General features: G+C 39.0%; 1 protein-coding gene across 3 annotated transcripts in view; it reads left to right on the plus strand.

The window, feature by feature from the left end:
* Positions 1-26,427, plus strand: part of ATP13A2 (ATPase cation transporting 13A2) — a 2,158,003-nt gene that overhangs the window by 847,087 nt on the left and 1,284,489 nt on the right. For all 3 annotated transcript variants that reach the window (XM_044061825.1, XM_044061827.1, XM_044061826.1), the window contains exons 6-7: positions 23,755-23,834; positions 25,590-25,667. In XM_044061825.1, coding sequence (XP_043917760.1) covers positions 23,755-23,834; positions 25,590-25,667 — 158 coding nt within the window. The remainder of the gene's footprint in view (positions 1-23,754; positions 23,835-25,589; positions 25,668-26,427) is intronic.

A 26,427-nucleotide genomic window follows, 5' to 3' on the forward strand; every position in this document is an offset into this window, starting at 1 on the left:
AATTATTTGTCATTTGTATATCAAACTGATTTGTACGGATGCTTGTGTTGAAATGAATTTGTGAGGTTTGCTTGTGTTAAAATGTATCGGCAGTGCACCCTACTGGAGTGAAAAGAAATGTATATGTATTAGTGTAACTGAATTAAATGTATATGATTTAATAGAGGATAGTGGGACAGCAGATGTTAACCAGGTAGCTTACTTTAAGAAAAATAAGGGAAATGTAAGTGAGCTGTTAAACCATTAAAATGGCACTCCACAGTGCTGAATAGGACTGGAGGCCATGGGTCTGGAAGAAGCCTTTGTTCATTAGCTCAGTAAAAAGGGGAAAGCCCCAAGCACTGCCATAAACATCTAGGTGTGTATTTTAGGTGTGTATGCTAAATTCCTGTCTCAGTTTCAAAGGTGGATACTGTGAGAACCTAGAATCAGCTGACCAGATGTCATTCTCCACCCTATCTTAGATATTATATTTTACAGGGAGTTATGAGTATTCTGTTTTAGGGAACCTGACTAGAAAGACTGGTCATGTATTTCATTATGCCTTGCTCTGTCAAGTAAGTTATTAGGGAATAGTAATTATCCTAGATTCAGTCAAGAATATAGTAAAACCTAGTTTAGAGAGCGATTTTCTTTATTTGTATGAGTCAGTCCTTTGGTGTTATTTTCAATATTTCATTTGATTTGAACTCTGGTTTACTGTAGATATATATTTAGTATTTTCATAATATTTTATTATTTATTATTAAATGTGTTTAAAACTTTTATTGTGGATGGTCCTTTTAGAAAGTACTTAACTTTTGAGAGTACTTGTATCTATTTGGTGACACTGTGCGAGCCACTCCAGAAGGCCTTGCTGTCTTGGTCAACTACTGCCATTTGTATTAGTATTAATATTATACAGTATAATTGGATACCCTTTGTTAAAGGCCTTAGAGTAGCTGATTGGGGAGTGTCTGGTAGGAGTGGTAACTACCTTATACTCTAGACAGAAGGGGGCACAGCAGGTAAATCTGTGCCAGCCTTTCCCAGGTGTATGTGTGCATGTAAAATCAAATCTGAAAGAATGTGTCAGCTACTTTGGGCAGGGACATGAAGCACTGATGTCACAGAGAAGGTGCTGGAGGACCTGGCTTGGACATACTGCTGAGGACCTAACCCTACAGCTGTACCAGTGGGGAGTCTTATTGAGGACCTGGAGGGAGACAGATACAGAGAAATCTAGACCCTGGGCTGAGTGTGTTCCCTGTGTGCTCTTAAGGGAAACTGTGCTTGATGCAGAGAGGTACCCCAAGTCTCAGGACCTTGGTTTTATAATCCTGGCATATAGTTATTGTTCTGTTGTAGTCTGGTTTATAGTACAGATAATTATAGAAGTTGAGGGACTGATTGAATCAAAGTCCCCAAAACATTAACAACAGTGTTGTAGTTAGCAGACTACTACTTTACTATCTCTATATACTCAAGAAGAACTACAGAAATAGAAACAGCATAAACAGTGTATGTTTTTGTTCTCTTTAAATGTTCCAGAAAAAGTTTAATTCATGTTTTTTTTCCTCCTCCTCAAGGATTTAGATAGGCATGATGCCATATAGTAACAGCAATAGCTAAGGTTTTCATTGACACACTGACTGCATTGTACCCTCATTTGATTATATGTTGTGTGTTCATCCAGTCTGCAGGCCATGTCAGTAGTTTTGACTCTTTTCAGATTTAGACCAGGTCCTGTTTATACTGAGTCTGTATGTAACAACAGGTGTTGTCAGTGTATTTTATTTAAACACTTTCCTTTTCTTCGCTCACACAATACATAGTAGATCCAGGATGGCAAAACATTCTTGTCCACATTTTACTAAATGCATGTATTTATTCTTTTTTTTTGTTTTTTTTTTTTTTTTTCATGCTTTTTTAACTTAATACTTTTATCTTAATATTTTATGTTTACTTTATATTATATATATTTATAATCTTTCTTTTTTTTTTTTGTTTTATTGCTTCATACAATTCAGGAGATAGTTTTCTAAGTTTCTTACAAGTTGCCTTATTTTTGACTGGGATTAAGTGGTTTGATGGCTCTGTTTTCTATTTTGGTAAATTTCGGTTGTAACACTTAAAACCATATGTAAATGTTCTGTATACTCAAACCACATTATTTTTTTCATCTGTCCTTCTGGTTTTACAGGTTTAGTTTCCAAACAGGGCGACTAGTTACGTTATTTCACTTCCAAACAAACGGTGATTGGTTGCATCATTTTATTTTAGAACCATCTGGATTATTTTAATTAATTTACTTCAATGCACTTTACACTTGTAATATCTAAAATCTTGTTCCAATGTTTTTAAGTGCATATGATGGATGATGATGGATCCACACATTCCATATAAATGTTTTTTTGTTTTTACACTTCTGGACTTCTGTCGAGTACACATTCAGACTGTTTTTTAGTTTTTCACACTTTACAACAACTCCTTTAACAGTTTAGTTATATTTATTTTTTATTTTATTATCACTGTTCCACATTATAGTTAGTTTTGTTTTTTTTGTCGCTAGTTTTTTTTTGTTGTAGATTTACAATGATGTTTCATTTTATAATTTGTTATTGACATACAAAACAGATGGTGTTTATTTGATATAAAAACAATCTTTGTTAAAAGTGGTTTAGTTTACATTTATTGATTACTAGATCATCCTCTAAAAGTCCTCATTTGTTTGTTATAAAATCATTTTGTAGTTTAGTTGTTTTAGTTAATATAGTTTTGATTATTTGGTACAATGATGTTACTAGGCTAAAGGAATGATGGTAAAGCTTTTATTGCTCTTTTAAGAACCACCCTCTGTAACCATTCCCTTGATCCAAGTAACCTGATAATATATAAATAAGGAATGTTTTTGACGCTTTTCATTACACTCAACTAGGATCGCTTGTTTTGTTTCAATAAAGGATATTCCATTTTTAACTTAACTGTGGATTGCCTACCATTTTTAACTCAACGGTGGACCTACCTACTACTTTCTGTTTTATTATTTTGTTGCACGTGTTTGTGGACTTAGAGAAAGCATAGGGTGCCGAGAGAGGAGTTGTGGTATTGCACGAGGAAATCAGGAGTGGCAGAGAAGTATGCAAGAGTTGTACAGTATTTGTACAAGGCAGTGTGACAGTGGTGAGGTCTGCTGTAGGAGTGTGGGTGTGTTCAAGTTGGAGGTGGGATTACATCAAGGATCAGCTCTGAGCCCTTTCTTATTTGCAGTGGTGATAGACAGGTTGACAGACAAGGTCAGACAGGAGTCCCCGTGGACTATGATGTTTGCAGATGACATTGTGATTTGTAGTGAGAGTAGGGAACAGGTAGATGAGACCCTGGAGAGGTGGAGATTATGTTCCAGAGAGGAAAGGAATGAAGGTCAGCAGGACTCGGACAAAATGTGTGTGTGAATGAGAGAGGACAGAGGAGTGGTGAGGATGCAGGGAGTAGAGTTGGCAAAGGTGGATGAGTTTAAATACTTGGGATCAACAGTTCAGAGTAATGGTGAGTGTGGAAGAGAGGTGAAGAAGAAAGTGCAGGCAGGGTGGAGAAGGGTGTCAGGAGTCATTTGTGACAGACTGCTAGCAGTAAGAGTGAAAGGTGGTAATGAGACCAGCTGTGGAGACAAAGCCAGAGAGGCAAGACTGCATTGGTTTGGACATGTGCTGAGGAGGGATGCTAGGTATATTGGGAAAGGATGCGAAGGATGGAACTGCCAGGAAAGAGGAAAAGAGGAAGGCCTAAAATAAGGTTTACAGATGTGGCGAGAGAGGGCATGCAGGTGGTTAGTGTGACAGAGCAAGGTGCAGAGGACAGGAAGAGATGGAAACAGATGATCTGCTGTGGTGACCCCTAATGGGAGCAGCCGAAAGAAAAGTTAGTAGCTGCATGTATTTTACAGTTCAATTTTTATTAATGAACTAGGTGCTTAACATAATTCAGGAAGTGAACATCACACCCTCCATACTGCACCCCCACACACACACCACATTGCCTTTTGCTTATGTTAGAAAATTTAAACAAAAAAAAAAACCTAAAAAGAACCAGTCTTGGCAGGTGCAACTGAAAAAAAAAGGAGAAATAAACTTAACAGGAGTACCAGAAGTAGCAGTAATTTAGTGCTTCTGCTGAAGATTTAAAAGAAATCCTGATACTGGTTTGACTGCCAGTGTCAAAATCCTGGCAGAATGTAATGAGTCCCAAGATATGCAGCCAGGAAACGTATTTGGTATCGAGGATTGTATAAAAAAGAATGAAAAGCACAGTAAAGTATTTAAATGGCTATAAGAAAAAAGAAATGGACTCGAGAAGCTCATAGGAGATTTGGCAACTTAATTGTAAAATGCCTACTTGAAATCTTCACAGATGTGGCATTTCTGTACGTTTTGCAAGATATCATAACTACAGTAGATGGCCGGACAAGTACAGATGGCAAATGTGTTATAGAAAATGTGCAGAGAGCCTTGAGATTGTCTTCCCTACAACATTCATGCTTCTCATAGTGAGCACCATGCTTAAGTTCTGGTTTTGGCACCACCGTCAGAGTATCACCAGCCAACTAAAAGTGCTACTCGCAGACCTAGCCTGAGATCGAGCTTATCCAGTCCACTAACTTCACCGTAAGACTTAAGATTTTACAAGAAAATACTGATGTTGTTGAACAATGATCAATTACTGTAGAAAAGTTTGTATTCAATCTAATCACATTGGGAGTGTCAGAATTGGGTCATTTAATGTCCTCATCCAACTGACACAGGACATGGTACAGAAAGCCTAAAACTGAGGTATGTCTTGCACAAAATGGGATGTGTGGAAAGCCCAATTATAATTTCAGGAAGGGTCTTCATACCCAGTCAGCTCTCTTCTCACTTGCTGCTAATATCTACCAACATAAAAAAAAGGGGGGGGACCAGTAGGTGCTGTCTGTGGCTCAGAGGAAAAGTATTTGAGTGTTTTTTCCACACTGTATTTTCTTAAGCCTAGGTAGCATGGCCATCGCCTATTTTTCAAGCTACCTCAACATCGGGTGTTTAAAATTAGGGATTCAGGATGTTCGTTTAAGATAAGTATTGGCTGGTGTCATCTTCAGATCTTTCTTGCTGCAGTCTGTGTGTTTTGTGGTGAGCATGAGTTCTTCACTTCACTTTAACCTACTTCAGAGCTTTCATATAAGTACTTGATAGAGGAATCCCTTTTGTAATTTATAGAGATTTCCTTGAATTTTTATAAATATCTGATGACAGTGATACCAAGGTTTCTCATTAGCTGAATTACTACATTGAATGTGGCAAGCAAATCACATATAAAAGATTTCCACAGCCAGTGTATTTTTCATTTAGGCCTGCAGCACAATATGTTCAGCTGTATACATTGTACGGAGTCTGTCGTAGAAACACATCTGTGTAGGACTGCATTAACCAAAAGAAGGTATGGGTTTGATATGTACCACCACGGCATCGGCCAAGGCCACTGAGAACCGTCATCAGAGGAGCATATATTTCGAAAATTGAGAGGAGAAGGAGAAGAAATTGATGACAACCTGAATGAATAGAGTTTCCCTAGGTCCAGTGTCGATAAGACGAAAGAGGCTGATTAGCAGTCCTCATTCTTCAAGTAGCTTTTGGCAGAAATCTGTAATGCATCTCCTCTAGGTGCAGCCATGCCATCAGCTTTAGGTATGTTCTGGATGGAAGCCACTGCAGTGTCCTCCAATTCAGAGGACAGAGTGGTGTCCATTCACTGTTAATCTTGGATAAGGTTCCCAGAAATGAAGAGATGATCCTCTGCATCCAACTACTTGCGTACTTTGGCCTCTAGAGCAGTCCGGCATGGAAAACTGAGACTCAAAACGGCAAAACCAGAAGGATCTGTTCGCTTGCCTCAACCTATCTTGTTACCCAGGCCTCATTCAAGGATTTCTTCCAAATGGCTCAGGATTTTATGAACTTTCTTAACTCAGTTTGCCAGCTTTGGAAATCCCAGAGGTGTTAGAGGTTCCTTCTATAAAAAAGAAGGCTTGATCCTACCTTAGAAGATTGAGATACCCCTGACCCATGTGGATGAGCTGGCCTGTGGGAGTCAGGATGTCACTGCATTCTTTAATTAATCAAATACCAGGGGGACCTTCTGGTGTCCACCAGAGCACCTCTCATTTGGAGATGCCTTTCACAGGATGAAAGAATTATTCTAGTGAGATGTCATTCTTATTCCTTCAGACATTTATGTCCCAGAAGATCCCTTCAAAATGTCTCACTCTTCCAAGAAAGACATACTAGTTCTTTAGAGCACAAGATACCTGCATATTTCTTTGAGAATCGTTTGGCTGATCCTGCAGTGGTGTCCTTGAATTCCAGTTAGGTGACATCTATGGCTTCTTCCTGGAGCCACATCTAATGACAGGAAGAGTAGGATCCTTGATCACTTTGGGAAGAAAGCTTATACTTTTGCTAACTTGGCCTTCAGTGCCCTGTGATAAAAACTCAAACCTGAGTTCCAGGAAACACTCTTGTTCGAGCTGAGGTTCAAGGCAGAGAAGATCAATGATACGGACCTAAAGCAGGAGATGTTTGATTTTTGAGCTTCTCTTCCCAGGTGGCCAATCACTTCAGAAAGTATGGCTGTAATGCATTGTATGCATAATGCAGGGCAGTGATACTGAGACATGCCTAGTGGAGAACACAGCCCCTACCAGATCGTGTGAAGTCTGAACTCCTTAATGCTCCCTTAGACATGGATTCTCCCTTCAGACCCCCCATTGGGAAAGGAGGAAAAGGGAAAGACCATGCAGTCAGTTTGGCTTTTCTTTAATTGCCAGGCTCCAGGAGATGCATTTCCCAGTCTTGGCTGGTCTTTCCCATATATGGAAAAAGAAAGCCTCATGCGGAAAGAAACAAAGGCAAGGGAAGGAATTTCAAGTAAAAATAAGGACAGGCCTTGAGGTCTTCATGGCTAAGAAGCTGGGAGGGAACAGCCGTGTTCTTAGTCAAGCTGCCCCCTTCAACAGAAGTCAAACCCCAGTCCACCTAACCCATCTAACAAAACACATCTCTCTCTCATCCCTACAAATTTGAGGCCGTATGGGTCTGTTTGTAGGAATGAGAGGAGATAACATAGGACTAGTGGGTGTTCTGCAAGCATTCTGGAACAGGGTTACAAGTTGCAGTTCCTCAATAGACCTAAGCTTGCATTTACCCCTCCTGTTTCATGGGAACAAGTTCATTTAGTTCCACCCTTTTTAGAAAACCTTTTTGGACAGGCTGCCATAGAAATTGATCCAGTAGGGGAAGACGCACAGGGTTCTACTCACTACTGTTTCTGATAACCAGAAAGGCAGGTACTTGGAGACCCATTCAAGACCTTTAAGGACTAGTCAAGTATTTAATAGTTCCAAAGTTCAAAATGGCTCACCCTTCAAGGCTTTCTGCGCCTTCTAATCCCTCAGTCCTTCATGGTCGCATTGGACCTAAAGGATGCCTCTCTCCACATCCCTATAGCAAAGGTGGGACAGAAGGCTTCAAAGAATGAATGTGAGGGGGGGAGGGGCACACCAGTTCAAATCCTTGCCCTTTGACTTGTTTATGTTTACTGCATCCAGGATATTCACGCCATGCCTGGTTTCAGTAATTGCCTTTTGTAGGACAAAGGGCATGCGCATCTATCCTTACTTGGATGACTGCCTGATTCAGGGACCTCAGCAGAAGAGCATCAGAAGGCACTGTAGTTTTCCTTTGCATGTATCTAACAAATGGGTGTCTCCTTCAGACAGCTCAAGTCTCTTATGACCCCCTGCAAGGAAAATATTGTTCTTGAGGACCCTGCTGGGCACAGAACAGCCAAAAGCTTTCCTGCCTGTAGACAATGTTCTTTTTTTGTCAGTTCATCTGGACTATATTATGGAGGGATTCTGTCATAGCAAGGGAATACCTCTGGACCTTGGTCTACATGGCATCCTGCACTTTGATAGTATGCCTAGTGACATTCCATATGACAAAACTGCAGCTGTATCTCAGAAGTAAATGGTGTCAGCAGTTTCAAGTTTTAGAGATCACAATGTCTTTTTTGCCTTATATCAAAAAGATGATCTTGTGGTGAGAGAGACAGATGCAACTTTTTTTAAGGCCGTTATCGAATTATCATGTGTTATGCAGGCAAATGTACATTTATGCAAAAGTAATCAAGCCATATTAACAAGTTCACATTTATAAACATTGCACATCACATATGTTGTATATCATATAAATTAATCAATATTATATGAATTCAATTCCTGCCTTATATTAAACTTCATTCCATCTCCAAAACATTATTCTGCATATATTGTTCCCAAATTTCCATCTTTTCATGTAATTTACTCCTATACTTTTCTAAAGATCCTTCTTCCTGTTCTTTTATCTGCATTACAATATCCTCTACAAATATAGTTGGGTGTAGGTTTTGATTTCAATTTTATAGTAATTGCTTTTTGGCAGCCGCCAGAATTAAACTTAAAAAGGACTTCATTGTCTAGGCAATTCAGATCATGTATCCAAGCTCAAAATAATCATTTCCTTAGTTACACTCATTTGCTTGCCAAGTTTTCCTAACAGAGAACTCTATAGGGAATTTTTAAAGTTTGCCAGCTCATTACACTCCCAAAACATATGTTCCCAGTTAACTTTTTGTTCCTCATGACACATCCAGCATTTGCTATCTGTACAAGGAAAAATTCTTTGGAGGGTGCTTGGGGTATAAAAGTATCTGTGCAAACTCTTCCAGGCAAAAATCCAAAATCTTCTAGATTTTGTGGCATATTTGGAAGCCATATGTATGTCCTCCTATTGTTTTTGTGAATCGCATAGCTAATCTTTTTTCAGTCTTTTGTGAATTGCATAGCTAATCTCTTTCCAGTCTTTTCTGACCTCCTCTGATTGATTTCTGTAGTTATCATACAATATTGTATCTGCTCCACAGCAGTTTCTGTTCTAGATTCACTTAAAAACTCATCCATTGCGGGTCTTTCATTTAGGATTCCCTTGTCCCTTTCTCTTTGCTCTGATAGCAGTCCCTGATGGGGAAGGCAGTCTCTAGCCTGCAATCCAAATCTTTTCTTCACCTCTTCCCATTGTATTAAGGTCAGCTGCGCATTGATCAAGGAACACCTTTCAAGCTGGTGCAGGAAATACAAACCCTCACCACGGACTCCTCAGATATAGCATGGGAGGCTTATGTGGAGAGAATCTAGGACACGTGGCACAATAGGAGAAAAAACATATAAATGTAAAACAGACAATGGCTGTGATTTCATTCTAGCTGTAAAACTGGTCTGGCATATTTGGTTAAGGGACACCCTGCACATCTAAACAGATACCACCCTGCACATCTAAACAGATACCACCCTGCACATCTAAACAGATACCACCACAGTGATGTAACGCCAACTCTTAAATACTTTAAAGACTCCCAGTACCAGCTTGGGAAGTGGTTCTGGAGTCAGGACTGTCCCTCAGGGCATTGTGCATTGTATTATTGAGAATGTTCTAGCAGTACACATTAAGACCATACTCACAAGTAGGTACTGGAAAAAGTAGATTCCTTCTGTGTTCCATGTACAGATCTGTGTGTCTAATTTCCCTCCAGAACCCCTGATCTCACAGTGTTGCTGAAGATAAAGTAGGCTAGGTCAGAAATGCTGTGTATGTCCCCCTTTTGGCCTAGACAACACTGGTTCTCCCTTCTGTTAAGTCTAGCAAGTGAAAGAACCAATATTATAACCTCAGTAAGTGGACTTCTTGACACAGAGGAAACGGTCGTGGTTACATCCCAGTCTCAAAACGCTAAGGCTGACAGCATGGATAATGTAGCATTCATTATTTTCAGGCACGTTTTCAGAATATATGCTGCTTATAATGAGGGAGGCTAGGAAACTAAACACAAGTAAATCATACCAAATAAAATGGAAGATTCTCCCTGTAGTGTCTACTTGGTGACCAAGACCCTTCATTCACCATGAGCATCTCTGGCTGTTAACTACCTGTCAGCAGTTTACAAATCAGGACTTTTTATGCCTCTTTGAAGTATGTATTTAAGCTATCTCAACTTTCCTTGCTTTAGAGCCACCCTTGTGCTATTTATTGCCAATTAAGCAGTTCCTAAAAGAAGTATTTAATCTAATGTTGCCCAGGAAGGAAATTTCACTGCAGTGGAGAAAGTAACCTTTACTTCCATTGAACTTGCTGCTTCACCTCCATTAATGCACCTCTCCTGGAAAGGGGGCCATAGCATGCCCGAATGATGTCTGAACTGTAATCCTTAATGTGTAAAGAACATTTTCTGATCATTCACAAGGACAGAGTCATCCATCATACCCAACCCTGTCTTTATGTCCAGTGCGATGAGGGAACATTCTTTAAACGAGACTGCTCCCTTCCCAATGTTTTTTCCAAATGTAAAGCATCTTAATATCTAATTTTCTTTATCCTATTGAAAGTCAGACCATTTTGGAGTATTGTAATTGGGCAACTTTGATATGCAGTTTTGTGAAAAAAATGTTACATTCTTCTCTTACCAGAACTTGGCTGTCTGTTATTATCCCGTTATTTTTCTTTACTCCGGTTACACATTGCTCCTGTTTTCTTTCTTTAAATGCTTAAAAAATGTATTGGCTACTCCCCCCTTTTAACCACCCTTATGTATTTACTGTACTTAAATCTGTGAAGCAGCTAGTTGTTCTTATTCATATCTTAAAATATTGCTATCAGTGATCTGGCCTGGTTATGCTATTTTGAGGTGGGAATCTCTTTTTGCAATTCCCATAACTTTTCTTTCTACTTCAGTGTCAGACTCGCTTGCTTCTTTCTGCTCATACCATGATGGTCTTGTATAATTCTGGCTCTGAGATTTGCTTTTGTCCTCCTGCCCCACTGAACTAACCAGTTATCTTTTTTACCATTTTATTTGTAATGATTTGATTTAGTAACATCTTTAATTTAGCTTTTTGTCAGCTGCACATTCCATTTATAGTACCTCCATTTTCTTGTGTTTTTGTGTTTATAGTCCACTCCTGTGAGTAAGCTAAGAATGAGTATTTTATGTTTAGAGATATATCCATTTATTTCTACCACCTTCAGTACTTGGTTAATGTTATTGCTGTGGTTAAAGAAGTAATGTCATTTGCTCGCTTGGGTTTCTGTATTACTTGAAAAAGTTTTTGTCATTTCGGCTTTTCCCAGTTAGGGGTCACCACAGCGGAACACTGGTCTGCTAATGATTGGCAGTAGATTTTTATGGTGCTGAGTTTCCAGCCCGACACCCAACCTTCAGCGAAGGCACACCCATTCACGCATGTCTTTCAGAAGCCACTCTACCGCAAGGAGGACATGCAGACTCCACACAGAAGGCACTCCAGCCGAGAATCGAACAGGAGAACCTTTTGCTGTGAGGCAACAACGCTACTGCTGTACTACCGCAGCTTGCTATTACTTGAAAAAGTATACTGTCTTATTTCCTGTTTTAATGTCTGCCAAGCAGTCACCAGATGTCCATCTTCAATTGCTCTTGCTGCACTTTTATGTGATGTCCTCCCTTCCTGTACAGTCTTATCTTTTCTACGTCTAATATCATGTAAAGTCTCCCCAGTCAATTGAAAGGTCTCTGAGAGAGACTTCTGCTGTTTTTCATGTGATATGACATTTCAGCATATGGGTATTGCCTATCATTGTCGTCTGTCCTAGAATGAATCCTTTCAGTCTAAAAGAAGTAAACCAGGTGTCTGTAGCTGTACTGAAAAAGTGCCTTTCAGAATAAAAGTCACAATATTGTAATTGTCTGACAAATGCAGTTTATCATGTAGTAAATATTGTTTGTGTAGTAAGCAACAAAATACCATAAAAACAGCAGCTTACAGTGGAGGTAGATTCAGTCATGTATTACTGAAACTGTCATAAATGACAGTGCTGATGAACTGAGTTAAACCGAAACTCTTGTAATTGAAGACTTCAAAATGAATACTCCACTTCTGTTGGTCTGAAAACTGAAATTTAATTGTTATTTAACTACTCAGAACTGTGTTTTCTGTAACTGAAACAGAACTCAGAAATTTTAAACTGTGCAGCGAATGTTGCAGCAGTTAACGTTGTCACCTCACAGCAAGAGATTGTCCAGTTTGATTCTCGGTTGGGGTGCCTTCTGTGCGGATCCTTCTCCCTGTGTTCACGTTGGTCTCCTCCAGGTACTGTGGTTTCCTCTCTCATTCCAAAGACATGCGTCTGGACTGTTTCTCCCTGGACCTTCACTGAAAATAGGTTTTGTCCTAGTCAGACTTCCCGGTCAACAAATGTTAAATAGATTGAATTTTGTCTTGAAAGTATTTATCTTAATCCCAAAACTTTCCTGTCCAGTTTTACACCCCTCTTTTACCTTGGTTCCCAAACTTTGTACCATCTAAATATGATTTATTATTGCGCACTTTTTTTCCTCTGCAAAGAACCAGATATTCTCATTCTGCATGTCTTTCAGTGTTTTGGCCTAATGGTTTCTTCACTGAGCTCATTTGTATCCTTCACTAAAACTGTTGAACGAGGCTGCATGTAAAATGTGAAATGTAAAATGAAGATATAGACCTGCTTTAATATGGCTGCATTTCCAAGCTTATACATTGAGAATGATTTATGTAGGATTTATTGTGACAAAACTCTGTTTTTGTGAGACCTAATCTTACACCATATGATTTGTTTGACATGCAAGCTGACTTTTACTTTCTCACAGTTGTCCAGTACCCTTCTGAAATAAAATGGCTACACCACATTTGCCACCACAGCTGGAAAATTTACTTTTTAACTTATTCGCATTTCTCATATCACCACAGCTGGAAAATTTACTTTTTAACTTATTCGCATTTCTCATGTTTTTTTTTCTGTGTTTTTGTCCCCAGGATTGCCAATCATCAAGTCTCCTCCCCTCAGTCAGATACAACCAATTCATTCTCTCACCTGGGAATTACCCCCAAGATCAGGATGAAGGCTGCAGGGGGCCAGCATTCATTCAAACACAAGGGTGCGTTGTGGCTCGAGGTGTGCTAGCTTGACATGGAGATACCCCCCCCCCCCCCCAAGAAATACCATTACTAGTTTGGGAAGCCAAGTCTGCTCACCCAGTCAGTAGTCTATGTACAAGTCTCACATTGACTGGAGAACTTGGTTGGCTGCCAGCTACTACACCCCATCCCCTGTGATAGGGGAGCTGACATTTGCAATTCGGTGTTGTTCTCCCTTTCTCTGGCCTTTTAGCACCAAAGCCACTAATTGTACTCTGGTCCTCTGTTGTGTAGTTGGGGCTTTATCCTTGTAGATCACAGAGCTGGAGCACACCCTTCACATAATTTAGTGTCTTGGACAAAGGCTGTGTGGGACTATTGTATGTTAAGCTTCTGAAATATTATTTTCATTTTTATATGGTGAGATTAAAACCCTGTATTCCAAGTTATAAAAACAACATTATTTCTATAAGAAAGTGAGTCTTACATTCCCTCCCCGCACATCCCCTCACAGCAGCTTCCCAGATCCATGTACCAAGCAACGGCTAGTGCTCTTTGGACGACGAAAAAAAACTATACCCAGAAAGTATATACACTTCAGATGACCAAACACCAGAGCCAAGAAAATTATACCCCCACTGACTTCCTGTTGTACCTTATATGTAAAATTTCTGAAATAACCTGAACAAACAGCTGAGAACAGTAAAGCAATTAACCTGGTATGTGAACCTCTCCCATAAGTATTTCTTGCTACATGTGAGGTCTTAATTTTGTTGAACAGAGTAATTATTTACCTTTTCCTTTTTATGGTCCAGCACCATAGGAGGCGGAACTTACTTTACCTGTGCATGTTGCTAAGCATGCATAATATGTCCATCATTACTGCAGGAAAACTTTTATGGGTTGACCTTTATTTGTTGATCTAGACAGATGTACAGGAATATCTCATAACTGTGTAAGCATAAATGGTGCATCCTGAATTATAAACATTTTCTGCCCGTTGGTGGGGAAAAAAACTAATGTTGCATGTGTTTATGATGACTTGAAAGACCACAGTTGGGAGCTCCATCGTATATAATCATAATAAATATTACTTTGCCATGACAAATCATTTAGAAGCTTGATTAAACTGAGCAAAGTATTAAAATGTGTTTTTGTAAAAACAATAAAGACCTTTATGCACAGTATACATAATATGCATATAATGCAACCTATTTCAGACGTTTGACTTACGAGATGGTTGTAATAATTTGTTCATTTATACAAATCACTTCCCAGAAAATGCCAGGTACTTAAGTTCTTTAGTGAGGGAGTAGTTATTACTTTAAATTTTGCATGCTTTTCTCCTACATTTTTTCCACCTTCTCTTAAATATGCTTGCAGCCCTTGTAGGGGGAAATGTACTGTACATGACTTTGTTACAAATTTGTAAATTATTAAAAATAGTAGTGACCAGTGAATACCATCGGTACTTACTGACACACAAATGTTTGTCTAGCTAAAATTTTGATAAACCAAAAGAATATAGGCTAAATGAGTCATCTGCTGGTGTAACGCTGTGTAACTTGTCCTTGCGTATTTAGACAATAAATTAGTTAACGTCTAGGTGTACAATGTATGCAGCTTTCATTTTAGGCTATAAAAATAATTTTCCTTTCAGTGATGTACTTTATGCATATATTATCTGGAAAAGCTAACCACAAAGCTGACATCACGCATAAAATATACCCCTCACAACTCTTACCGAAACTGATGAATTCAATTATTCTGATTATATATTCATGGTTACTGGAATAGAAATAAATAAGAATATTAGCCAGGCCAACCACACCTGATAAACCAAGGCAGATTAAATTCTAATTGTGCAGTGCATATTGTACATTAAGCTAAATCTTGTGGTTGTGTTACTGTTCAGGTTATGGCTTGTATTCTTCTATTAAAATGGCCTGCTACCTGCTAATTCCCACTAATAATAAGGGAGAGTCTGTACTGCGGAATGTATCTTAGGTTTTATTTTCAATTATACCATGACCCCCCCAAAACGTGCACGCTGATTGGCCAGCGTGCCCGTTGTAAATCGAGTTATACTAATGGAAAAAAGGTCCGGTCGCCCGGACTTTTTTCCATTAGTATAACTCGTTTTTTTAAAACACTGTCTCGCTATGTTAAATGGGTTTAACATAGCAAGACAGCTTTAAAATAAGCAACAGAGATCTCCGTTGCTTATTTTAAAGCTGTCTCGTTATGTTAAACCCATTTAACATAGCGAGACAGTGTTAAAAAGCAACGGAGAAAGGAAGATCTCCGATCATTTTTTTTAGTGTCTCGCTATGTTAAATGAGTTTAACATAGCGAGACAGTTTTAAAATAAGCAACAGACATCTCCGTTGCTTATTTTAAAACTGTCTCGCTATGTTAAACTCATTTAACATAGCGAATTAAAGCAACGGAGATCTTGCTTTCTCCGCCTTTTGCCACAACTCTGATGTACTGCACAGGCGCGAGTACATCAGAACTGCCATGATGCCAGACATCTGCGGAAGGGCAGTAAACAGGCATTATACTATGCCATTATTTAAGAAAAGTAACAGTTTCTTTTCTTAAATAATGTCATATATAATAGCAACACGCCTGGTGGTAATGCTAAATTACCCACGGTTGGCTTTGTTTGGTCCCTCGGGCTTCGCCCACGGGACCAAACCACGCCAACCGTGGGTAAATTTAGCATTACCCACACCCAGGCGTGGGTTATTGCTATATTATTTTCCACATAGATGAAATTTTCAGTGTGTGTCTTTGAGTGTTCTACCTGAATGTGAGTAGCATTTGGATCTCTGTGGTGTCCAGAATAATGATTTCAGCTCTTCCTGAGAGAAGTGCCTTTTTTTATGCAGTGGAAAAGTTTCATGGTATATTCTTCTGAAAACTCCAGTTGTATATAGTGTGATTTTCAGTAATCTTTTTTTTGTAGTCTTCTCTGTAGAATTAATTGCAACTACCTTCTGTAGCAGTAGATATATTTTTAGCAACTCGTAAGCTTCTTGATTATGCAAAAAAGTTAAGTAAGATTATTTTCATCCACTGTTACCACTTTCTGTTTTGACAACAAATTGTTTTTCTGGGGATCCTTAACTTTAAGTTGTAGAGAGTAAGTGAATGCAGTCCCCTTAGAGATTGTTGCATTAGATCACATGTAGACACAAAGTTCCCTCTGTAAAGTAAACATTGACAGAAAGATTGTAAGTTATTGCAGATGATATAAGAGGCTATAAAGGTCATACAGGATGCACAGCAATTTCTTTACGAGAACTACATTTCTGCAAATCTTTCCCCTTTGCACTTTTTAAACATCTAATTGTCTTAGTGGCACGACCGTACCTTATAGAGACCTAAGATCCTTGAATGCAAAAAGGTGGTGGAACTGTTTCTCTCTTCTTTCAAGCTACTTGCATATTTACTAATAATTCCATACAGACAGCAACCCACATGCAAGGTGCACTTACTAGAGGCTGGTGACTGTCTCTACGAACAGCAAAATATTTACTTTTATAATTAATAAAAACAAATGTTTTTTTCTAAATCAAGTAGTTAAACAGAGAGCCAGTCCAGAAATGACATTTGCAACCACTTTAAATAAGAGTGAAGGATGTCATATTATAGCCAGATACAACAAACCATTTCTAGCTGATTATCCTACTAATCATAATCCAATGAATATAGCAAAAACTTCAAGAAAAACCTAGCCAAGCTAGAGTTTTCACTGTGTGATACCTTAAATCCCCTGTAATAGAGGTCTGTGGGAATAGGCAAATGACCCGTTAAGGATATCAAATGTTTCAGCTATATGGTTTAATGTCCATGACTTTTTAACTTTTTTTCTTTTTTAAGTTTGTATGGACAGATGTAGGCCAGCAAAGCCAAACACTACTGGCAGTGGGACTGCACATTTTGGGCATCTTATGACCTTGTCAGCACACCATACGTGGATTTTTTGGATATAATCTAGAAACACAGGGTCTTTAAACCCAACTGATGTCCATAACCATTAAAGTGTCTGCAAAATATCCGAACTAACTAAAGCAGAAAGTAAAAAAGGTCTCACAGACAAACTAATTAGTAAAAACTACAAGAAAAAAAAATAGCCAAGCTAGAGTTTTCACCGTATGATACCTTAAACCTCCTGTAATAGAGGCCCATGGGATATATGCAGATGACCCCTTAAAGTAATGGTGTTTCAGCTATATGGCTTCTGAATGTGCATGACATTTTTTTTTTTACTTTTTCCTTTTAAAGTCTTTATGGACAGATTCAAGTCAGGGGCAGCCACAGTGGTGCAGCGGTTAGCGTTGCCACAACACAGCAAGAGGTTCTCCGGTTCGATCCTCTGCTGGGATGCCTTCTGTGCGGAGTCTGCATGTCCTCCCTGTGGTTGCGTGGGTTTCCTCTGGGTGCTCCGGTTTCCTCCCACTGTGTGGAAACTCTGGCTTGCCTAGGTTTTTCTTGTGGTTTTTACTAATTGGCTTGTTAGTGTGACATTTTTACTTTTTGGTTTAGTTGTCATCCTGTGAACATAGCTAGGTGACTTTGTATTCCACCTCCATTACAGCTAAACAAATATTCAGTTAGATTCCTCCACCTATATATGTTGGCGCCAAACCTTCTACCAATGCTGCTGGTTACTCTGGTGATATTTTCCCTTCCTCCCCTTCTGCAAGTGCTCCTGTTGCTGTTTAAGATCCTTCAATAATGTTGTTGCATCTTCTAAGGTGGGCACCTACTGTGATTTCCACGTTCTAGTAATCGTTTTTTTTATACTAGCCACAATAGTGAGACCAAACCTCTGTTTAAAGTGAGACTTATCAGCTTCCTTATGTAATTTAACATTTATTTTATACCATCATTTTCCCAATTGTCGCTTAGTATCTTCTCAACATTAAATTGTTTGAGCGGACCACATTCACAAAAAATGTGCTTTCAGTTTCCTACTTCCCTCCCTTCACATAGCTCTGGCCTCTGGAAACATTTTATTAAACTTGGATGGCTTATAAAATATTTGTGTAAATACTTCCAGGTAAATATATGTGAAACTTCCTTGCCTTGGTGATCTCCTTAGGAATTTTGCAAATCCACTGCCAATATTTTCCAGTCCCATTACATTTCATATCTTCTCCCATTTATTGCTTAAATGTTTTGTGACTTGTACTTTGTTACACTCCAAAAGAGACAGATACATTCTGCTTAGTATTCTGTTGCTGCCACTATATTCAGAGTTTGCTTCCTGTAAAATCTGAATCGGCTGTAGTCTAGTCATGCCGTTTCTTAGCAATTCCCTATTGTATTTCTCAAGCAAGTTCAAAAGGCCTGAAACCTGCATCCAGGCATTCCTATCTAAGCCACATGTCTCTTTAACCTTCCTCCCATTTCATTATTTTGACCCCTTTCCACAACTGCCCCCCCCCAAAAAAAAAAAAAAACTTGTTACTTTTCCTATACCAGCAGTCTGTGATTTTTCTTTTTAGTTGGAAGGTTTAGAGCGTCACCATTTTCATGCCTTCCTTCAAAAACTTTGCATGAGAATCCTCTAGTTCTCTTTCTGTAGTCTCTGTGTAGAACAGTTCAAATTCTCAACTTCTGGATAGCCTGCAAAATAGGCTTTTGATCCAGAATAAGTTCTTTCCAGTTAACTATGTGTACATATCTTGTGTATAGTATCCTAATTTGTTTTGTGTTGCTTCAAAATATCTTACCATGTCTGGCATAGCCTTCTCCCTAAACTGTGTGCCTTTAGCAAAACCTCTTATTTTACCCTAGGCTTGCCTTATTCCCAAAAGTACCTGGAAATGACCCTTATCAGAGTCTTTACCTAGCTTGTCCTGGGGAGAAGAGAAATGTTTGTCACAGGTATAATAGAAGAAGTACTATAAACATTTTGATTGCTTCTATTTTCTGGTCCACATCCACATGAATCATTTCCTATTATTTCTCCCATCATATCTCCCCCATGTTTCTAATGATTGTGTAGTATGAGTAACTGTCCATATACCTAGATACTTCATTCTGCAGTGGTGCCATAAGGCTGGGTATCTTTGTACCTACTCATACACATATCGCCTTGTTCCTTCACTTTATTTTAATTTGAAGCATGTAACCCTTGGCTCCTGTCTGCTTAAATAGTTATTCTGAATGTATCACACAAGGCACATGTCAAAGGTTTACTGCATCATATTTACTAATTCCTGGTAAGATGATTCTTAAGGTCATATCTGGCGTAATGATTTCATCCTGTACCATTACCACACTCTTCTAACAGTAAAGCTGAAATTGTCATTGTTTCTCACCACCTGTTGTAGCTACACACCCCATTAACAATAAGATGACAAGACTGAGAATGGAAAGACTTTTCAACACTGTCACTTTTAGTGAGTTCCCCATCTGTCACTTTACTGGGGCAGTCCTGTGCAAGCATTCCAGTTAAGAATCTGTAGTCTTTTCAACATTTGGGAAATGGGGTACCACTACCACATACAAGACCCAAGAAATGTACATAATTTTCTGTAGCTTCAGAAGTCACCTAATATCGATCCCCATTCCTCATGTATCTGTATCTGCAGCTATGTCTTACCCGTCCGTATTTAGTTTTAAATTATGCCTTTGCCATTGTTACACATCTAGAAAAGGAATAATTTGGGCATTTTGATGGTATCTGAGACGGATTCTGTGTTTCATGTGAATATAGGGAGTTAAGTGCATAATCCTATAGGTTAGACACTTCATGAAGGCATTTAGTTATGTTATGGAGATATTTCAGGGATGCCCAAATTTCTTATATATTGTTTTCATTTTGATCTCCCAGTTTTCACATGAATTTTTGTGACTAAGGTTTCTGTTTTACAGAATTTTTCTGTTTCCACATCAACTGCCATTTCTTTGAAGGGTGAGCTGCCGTGTTAGATATATTGCTTGCTGTTCTAAATTGTTTGGCTTTCCTGTTTGTTTACCTTGGTGGTATGGCAGATTTTAGTACTGTGCATGAATAGTCTTTCAAACCTAATCAAATAGTTTTTTTTACACAGTCTGAGTTGCAGACCATTATTTGTAGGGCACCTTGTCTGATCTTTCACAAGGATTCAGTGCCCCTCAGGATTAACTGGTTTCCTACATAAAATAGTTTCTGACCTTTCCCTACCTTAGTCTGTTCATGTCACTGTTTTCTTTCTGCAGGCCGACTCTTTTATATCCTTGGCATAGACTGCCAGCTCGGATTTCATGTAAAAAGCCTGCACGACTTCAGGAAGACAGACTAGCTGCTCATCTCCTGTGTGGGGACAACATAAATGAATCCTGGAGTCTTTGAGAGGGCCCTCTGCATTGCTTACTTATTACACTCTTGCTATCCCATTGATTAGGATGATCCTATATGCCCGTGAAGTTTATAATTCTGCATGCTTGATTTTTCATGCCTTTCACATGTACTTATGGAGTTTTACTAGGGATTAGAATTAAAAAGCATGAGACGGGGCTTGTCTTCCTAGACCCCACACATAGCATGGCATATGGGAAGGATGCAAGTCCTTGAGGATAGGACTGCAGAATGAAAAAGTGTCAAAGGTATCCTCGAGCAGAAAATCCCAAATACCAGCTATTGATCGTACACTACAAAATAAGCTACTCACATCTACACAACATGGCTTCAGACCATCACATAGTACAACTGCTGCATTACTCTCTTTCACTGACACACTCAATAAAGCCAGAGATGCATGCCTGCTAACATCCGTAATATTTCTTGGTCTCTCCAAAGCCTTCAGCACAGTTTCCCACCCCAAGCTACTTCAGCAACTCTCTGCCCTCGGTCTTGCCCCCACTGCTCAACAATGGTTCAATAGCTACTTGACAGGCAGGCAACAGTGAATAAAATTACGTGAAACCCTCTCAAATTTCTTGCCAAATAGCACTGGAGTTCCTTAGGTCCATTCCCGGACATCTACTATTTAACATCTTTAACAAGCTTCTCTGTGCCTCCCATCAAAGCTCCCTTATACAGTATGCCGATGATTCTACTGTCATCACCTCCTCCAACAGCATAAAACACCTCCAGCATCTAACCCAAAATGCTTTCACTTCCATTAAGACCTGGCTAAATAATTCACAGCTCCTGCTAAACCTAAATTTCTCCTTGTCACTCCCACAAATGTCACAACTGACTTTGATCTTTTCACTAAACAATACTCCGCTCAAAATCATTTCCCCAGTCAAAACTACTAGATATAACCGTTGATAATAAACTATCCTTTGACGCACATATTCAAAACACAGTAAAGAAAACTCACTATTAACTTGTAATGCTTTACCACCACAAAAACTTTATGAACACAACTAAAAGGATCACACTACTTACCTAATCTGCTCTCTCCTCTGTGCTGCACCCATTCTGACAAATATTCCGACTGCCCTCAAAAACAAACTAGAATCCTGCTATAATAAAATTGCTAGATGTATTATTAATGCACCCCTTACCGCACACCACTGCACAGTTCTCATTTCCCTCAATTGGCTCAAACTTCTACATCTCCTAGATTACCAACAACTCAACATGGTGCACAGTCATGTATCAGCCTGATAATTGTCCAGCCTTTAACTCACTCATCCAAACCTACACACCCACTAGGCCCCTCCCTTTAGAAGCGAAACTAATAACCCTACACAGACCAAAAAAGGGCCGGACACCGTCTGTTCTCCTACACTGTAGCTAAACTTTGAAATACCGTTCCAGCAAACATCAGATCAATAACAAACTAAGTATTTTAAACTCACACTAAAAAAAAAAAAAAACACTACCAAAATACTAGCATTTGCCCCTGTTCCAAAAAAACTTAGCAAATATACTTTCCCAAACTACCCCCCCACCTTCCACTCCTTTTAACTCTCTATACTTTCCACATTCCTCCTAGTCTGACTTATGAACTTCAGATAACGTCTACACGGTTTTCCTCTTCTCAAAAGCCCTCGTGCAAGTCTACCTAAAAGATCATTGTAAACATCCTTTCTAAATACTGTAACTCGCATTATAAGCTGTATTATCAGCCTACCATAGAAACTGTAATTATAGATAAACAAACTGAATTAAACTAGCGTATTCCTGGATGGCAATCTCTACTGGGAATCAACAGTGACTACCTAAAGTCAACCGTGCTACTTGTTTACTGCAAGCTATACACTAACACACAAATGAAATGCTCACTGTACCTATATATTGTCAAATTTTGTACTCTGCAGAAGTTTTTCTAATTTTCACTGTATTTTATATCTTTATGATTTATTTTTAACTTGTGAATCTTGTTGAACTTTTGTTACTTTGTGGAGCTTTTCTCCCCAGGCCTCTGCTGAAAATGGGTTCATGACTCAGTCGGACTTTCCCGGTCAGCAAATGTCAAATGAAAAAGGGCAGCATCAAAAGTTGTCAGATATAACGAATGCTGCTATATCTATTATTTGTACATATTTTGCTTTATTGTGAAAAATAGTCCCGATTTGTCTTTGAAAGAAGACTATGGGCTGTAGGAATGAGCCCATTGCATTATGCGCATGGGCCATGGAGAGTGAGTTTAGTGACCCCATTTAGTATGGGATGCTGAGTGAATGAGCCCATTGCATTAACTTAGAGGTGCACATGAGCCATGAAGAGTGAGTTTAGTGACCCCATTAGTATGGGATGCTGAGTGATAAAAGGAGGAGAGCCCATTAACTGGAACCACACCAGTAGTCCTAGTTAAAGATGGAAAGATACAATGAGTATTCATATAAGTGTATTATCTTCTGCTGTTTAACATGGAGATCTACTGCACTGTGTCATCAGTGATGCTGTATTTTGTCATGAAGTCTAGCATGTGGCCATTTTGAAAACTAGTGACCTGTGGATATTTGTTTATCCATAACTATGCAAATGAGTTAGTGACTTGGAATGGCAAATTAAACTGCAGCTAGTGTCTGCCTATGTCTCAAGATACAAATAGCACTATTGCAGTCAACAGCAGTATTGCAAAGAAAGTCATAATGCTAAAACTTAATGCACATTTTAGATGTGTGGCAGTAGATATTTTCTGTTTTTCCTTCATAGTGATTATGACCGTCAGACTGCGGTGGTGGTGCTGCGGTAGCGTTGTCGCCTTACAGTTAGATGTTGCCCGTTCGATTCTCAGTTAGAGCATCTTCTGTGTAGCGACATGCGTGAATGGGAGTTCCTTCGTTGAAGGTTGTGCGTTAGGCCCGGCAAGCCAGCACATAAAACTCTACTGCCAATCATTAGCGGACCGGAGTTCCGCTGTGGCGACCCCTAACCGGGAAAAGCCGAAAGACACAAACAAACAAGTGATTATGACCGTCATGGAAAATGAAAATGCATTTGTGATTGGATGATTAATGCTAAAGCTGTATATAAACAGAGTAGTAATACATTCTATTCAGTAAATAGTGTATACACACATACGGTGGTGGAAAGGCAGGTCAGAAATTTATAGGCTACATCACAAAGAATGGAAAACAAATCCGTCTTATAAATACTTCATTCTGCTCTTGATGTAATTCTTTTAAACTGAGGATATAGTCAAAATGTTAATATTATGTGGTGTTTACTGTATATTGATTTTTTCACAGGGCGTTTCTGTAGACAGTTTTTAGGACAGAAGATGGTGCACTGCTTTGACATTTCTCTTTCTTTGCAGAAAATATTGCTCCGCTACTACAAGTTTCAGGGTCTCCGCTACATCTGGATAGAGAAGAGAGGACAGTTTTGCAAACTCAGGTACAAAAATCCTCTTTGTGTTTCTATAATAACAGTAAATAATGCAAAGGATTTTGCTTCGTATATTTATAATCTGCTTTTTTAGAACTTCACCACTGCATATGCTAATCCTTTTATAGAGTTATGTTTTCCCATTAAAAATTCCATCTTTCTCTGTAACAGTTTTTCCTGTAGACCAAAACTGTCAACAGAGGGTACAGAGAGTAAATATTGTTAAAGTTGTCTCGCTGAACCCGTTAATGCTTGATTGTCAGCCTATTTCCCCTTGTTTTCTTTACTTGGTTGTATCCTTGCACCAGATTCCTGTCCGATAAGGCTTTCTTGAGTGTATGGCTTCACTGAGCATGTTGGGAGCTTTGTTTTTTAGCATCATTATTGCACTACAAACAGTAATGCTCCTTTTGTAGAAGTAAAGCCTTGTCCAGTCCTGTTTTTGCTAGTGACTGATTGAAGGAGACTGATTTTGTCCTCTCTTGCTAAGGCGGTCACAGTTTTGACCTATTATTGCATTACAGATTGTGTATTTCATTGTGAGGTCATGGACTGACAGTAGATGTATCTTCTGCAGTCCAGATGGCAGGTTTATTCCTGTAATTTGCACACAGCCATTGCATATTTCTATATTTATTCTTGTTTCATGTAGTCTTCCATTCAGTTTATATTCCTGTTTTTGTTTTGTGATGATGCACAGCATACCCCTAGGACAAGGTAATTTCAGCTGAAAATGGATGATGATAATGATGGCATTCCCTGAACTTAGGAGCAAGGTGTAATAACAGAAGGATGGAACCCTGGCCGAAATCTGAGAAACCAGGATCTGATTACATGTCCTGCCTCACGACAAGTCAGCTGGGGAGATGAGAAATGAGTGGCAGTTTGCTAGCTTGCCTATCACAAGGAGCAGGAGAATGCTCTTCCTGTGATACCTTAGATAATCCCAGAAGGAATACAGCACCTACCGAACTGTTGTGGAATTAGCAGCAGACATCCATGGGATTCTGTGAATTACATCATTGTACTTGTTACACGTTTGGTGGGGGAGGATTGGGGGGGTAAGGCATAAAACAAAAGGCAGCTGAATGACACCACACCAGGAATACCTTGATTTCCACTGCAACCTTAAATATCAAGTCAGGTCTGGTGGAAAATGGTGGTCTCCTGGATATCGGCTTTCCATCTCGGGAGCAAAAAAGTTAGAAAATAAAGACGTGAAGATGCTAGCCATCCTTCCTTGTCAGCAGTTATTTCTTGTTCTTTGACAACCCATGGTCATGTGCAGATGTTGAAAACTATGCCTACAAGCATTTAATATATTTATACCATCCTTTATACCAATGCTATTCTCTGTGCAAGCTAATGTCTCTTTTTTGTTTTCATTGAGAAAAACATTAGTGCAGCAATATGAACCCATTTCCCTTCTAGACAGCTTGCTTTCTCTGGGACATCATCCTTGACTTGGCTGGCTAATGGTCCTATTCCAAATCCCATAAGGCTGCCCTCATAGTTATCGAGTCTCCCTGTGTCAGTAGGCTAGTTTCCTAAGTGAGAGGTGCCATTACTGAATTATTTTATTTTTGTTTGTACCATCAGATGTGTGGAATGTAGTGAGTGACACATGGAAAATTTGGTTTTATTGTTGATGTTCTTTGAACTTTAAGATTGAAGGTGGATTGATAAATATTTTATTTTATGATGAGATAGTAAAGCACCACAGATCCTGGTTTGTAACATCTATTTTGAAATGTTATTTTACAGTGTTGTTGATGAAGGATGGACATGTGGAGACATTCACCGTCACAAGTTCGGACTCAGTCGACAAGACCAAAAAGCAAAGTATGTATCAACTAAATGCAGTTGAGAATAGATTTCTTCTGTAGTAACATATTAACTGTTTAGGGCCTTTATAGGAGGTGCCTACAGGGCATTTTTTTACATCCTTTGGAAGTGCCTTTATTTAGAATAGCATATTTATTATTTTTCCTTTAGTCTTTCTCATAAAAAAAATCACTCTCCTCAGCATTTCAAGCCACTAAATAAAATATAGCTCAAAGTAAAATGTGTGTCTGTGTATGTATATAAAATCCTGCTCACACACACATGCACACACCACATATATATATATATATATATATATATATATATATATATGTGTGTGTGTATTATACATTTACAGACTACTAAGAGGTGACTTGTGTCTGTCATACAAAGCATCCTCCAAGCCAGTACTGTTGGAGTTACAGCAAGTTCAATGGCATCCGAAATACTCAGTCTGTGGATCTAAACCTCTTCTGCAACATCAGCAGGACGGTTTGGAGGGACAGGTATATCTCGCAGAGGATATCTTTTATCTGGAACAGACTCCCCATTCACATTAAACAAAGTTTATCCCTGTCCAGATTCAAGTGCCACTTGGATCTCTGGATGGAAAACAGAAAATTTACGGCAGGACTGTTTCCCGTACTACTAATGGGCAGAGACCACACCTAAATGCTTTATCCCATGCATAAGTCCCCTCAAATTTTCTATGGTAGGCTCCCAGTTATTCTCATTAGGGGTAATATATAATTATCAGCCTTGGTATGGGTAAGGCCAG

Source organism: Protopterus annectens, chromosome 2.part0 (genome assembly GCF_019279795.1).
Source record: "Protopterus annectens isolate FY-2018-M chromosome 2.part0, PAN1.0, whole genome shotgun sequence".
NCBI lineage: Eukaryota > Metazoa > Chordata > Ceratodontiformes > Protopteridae > Protopterus > Protopterus annectens.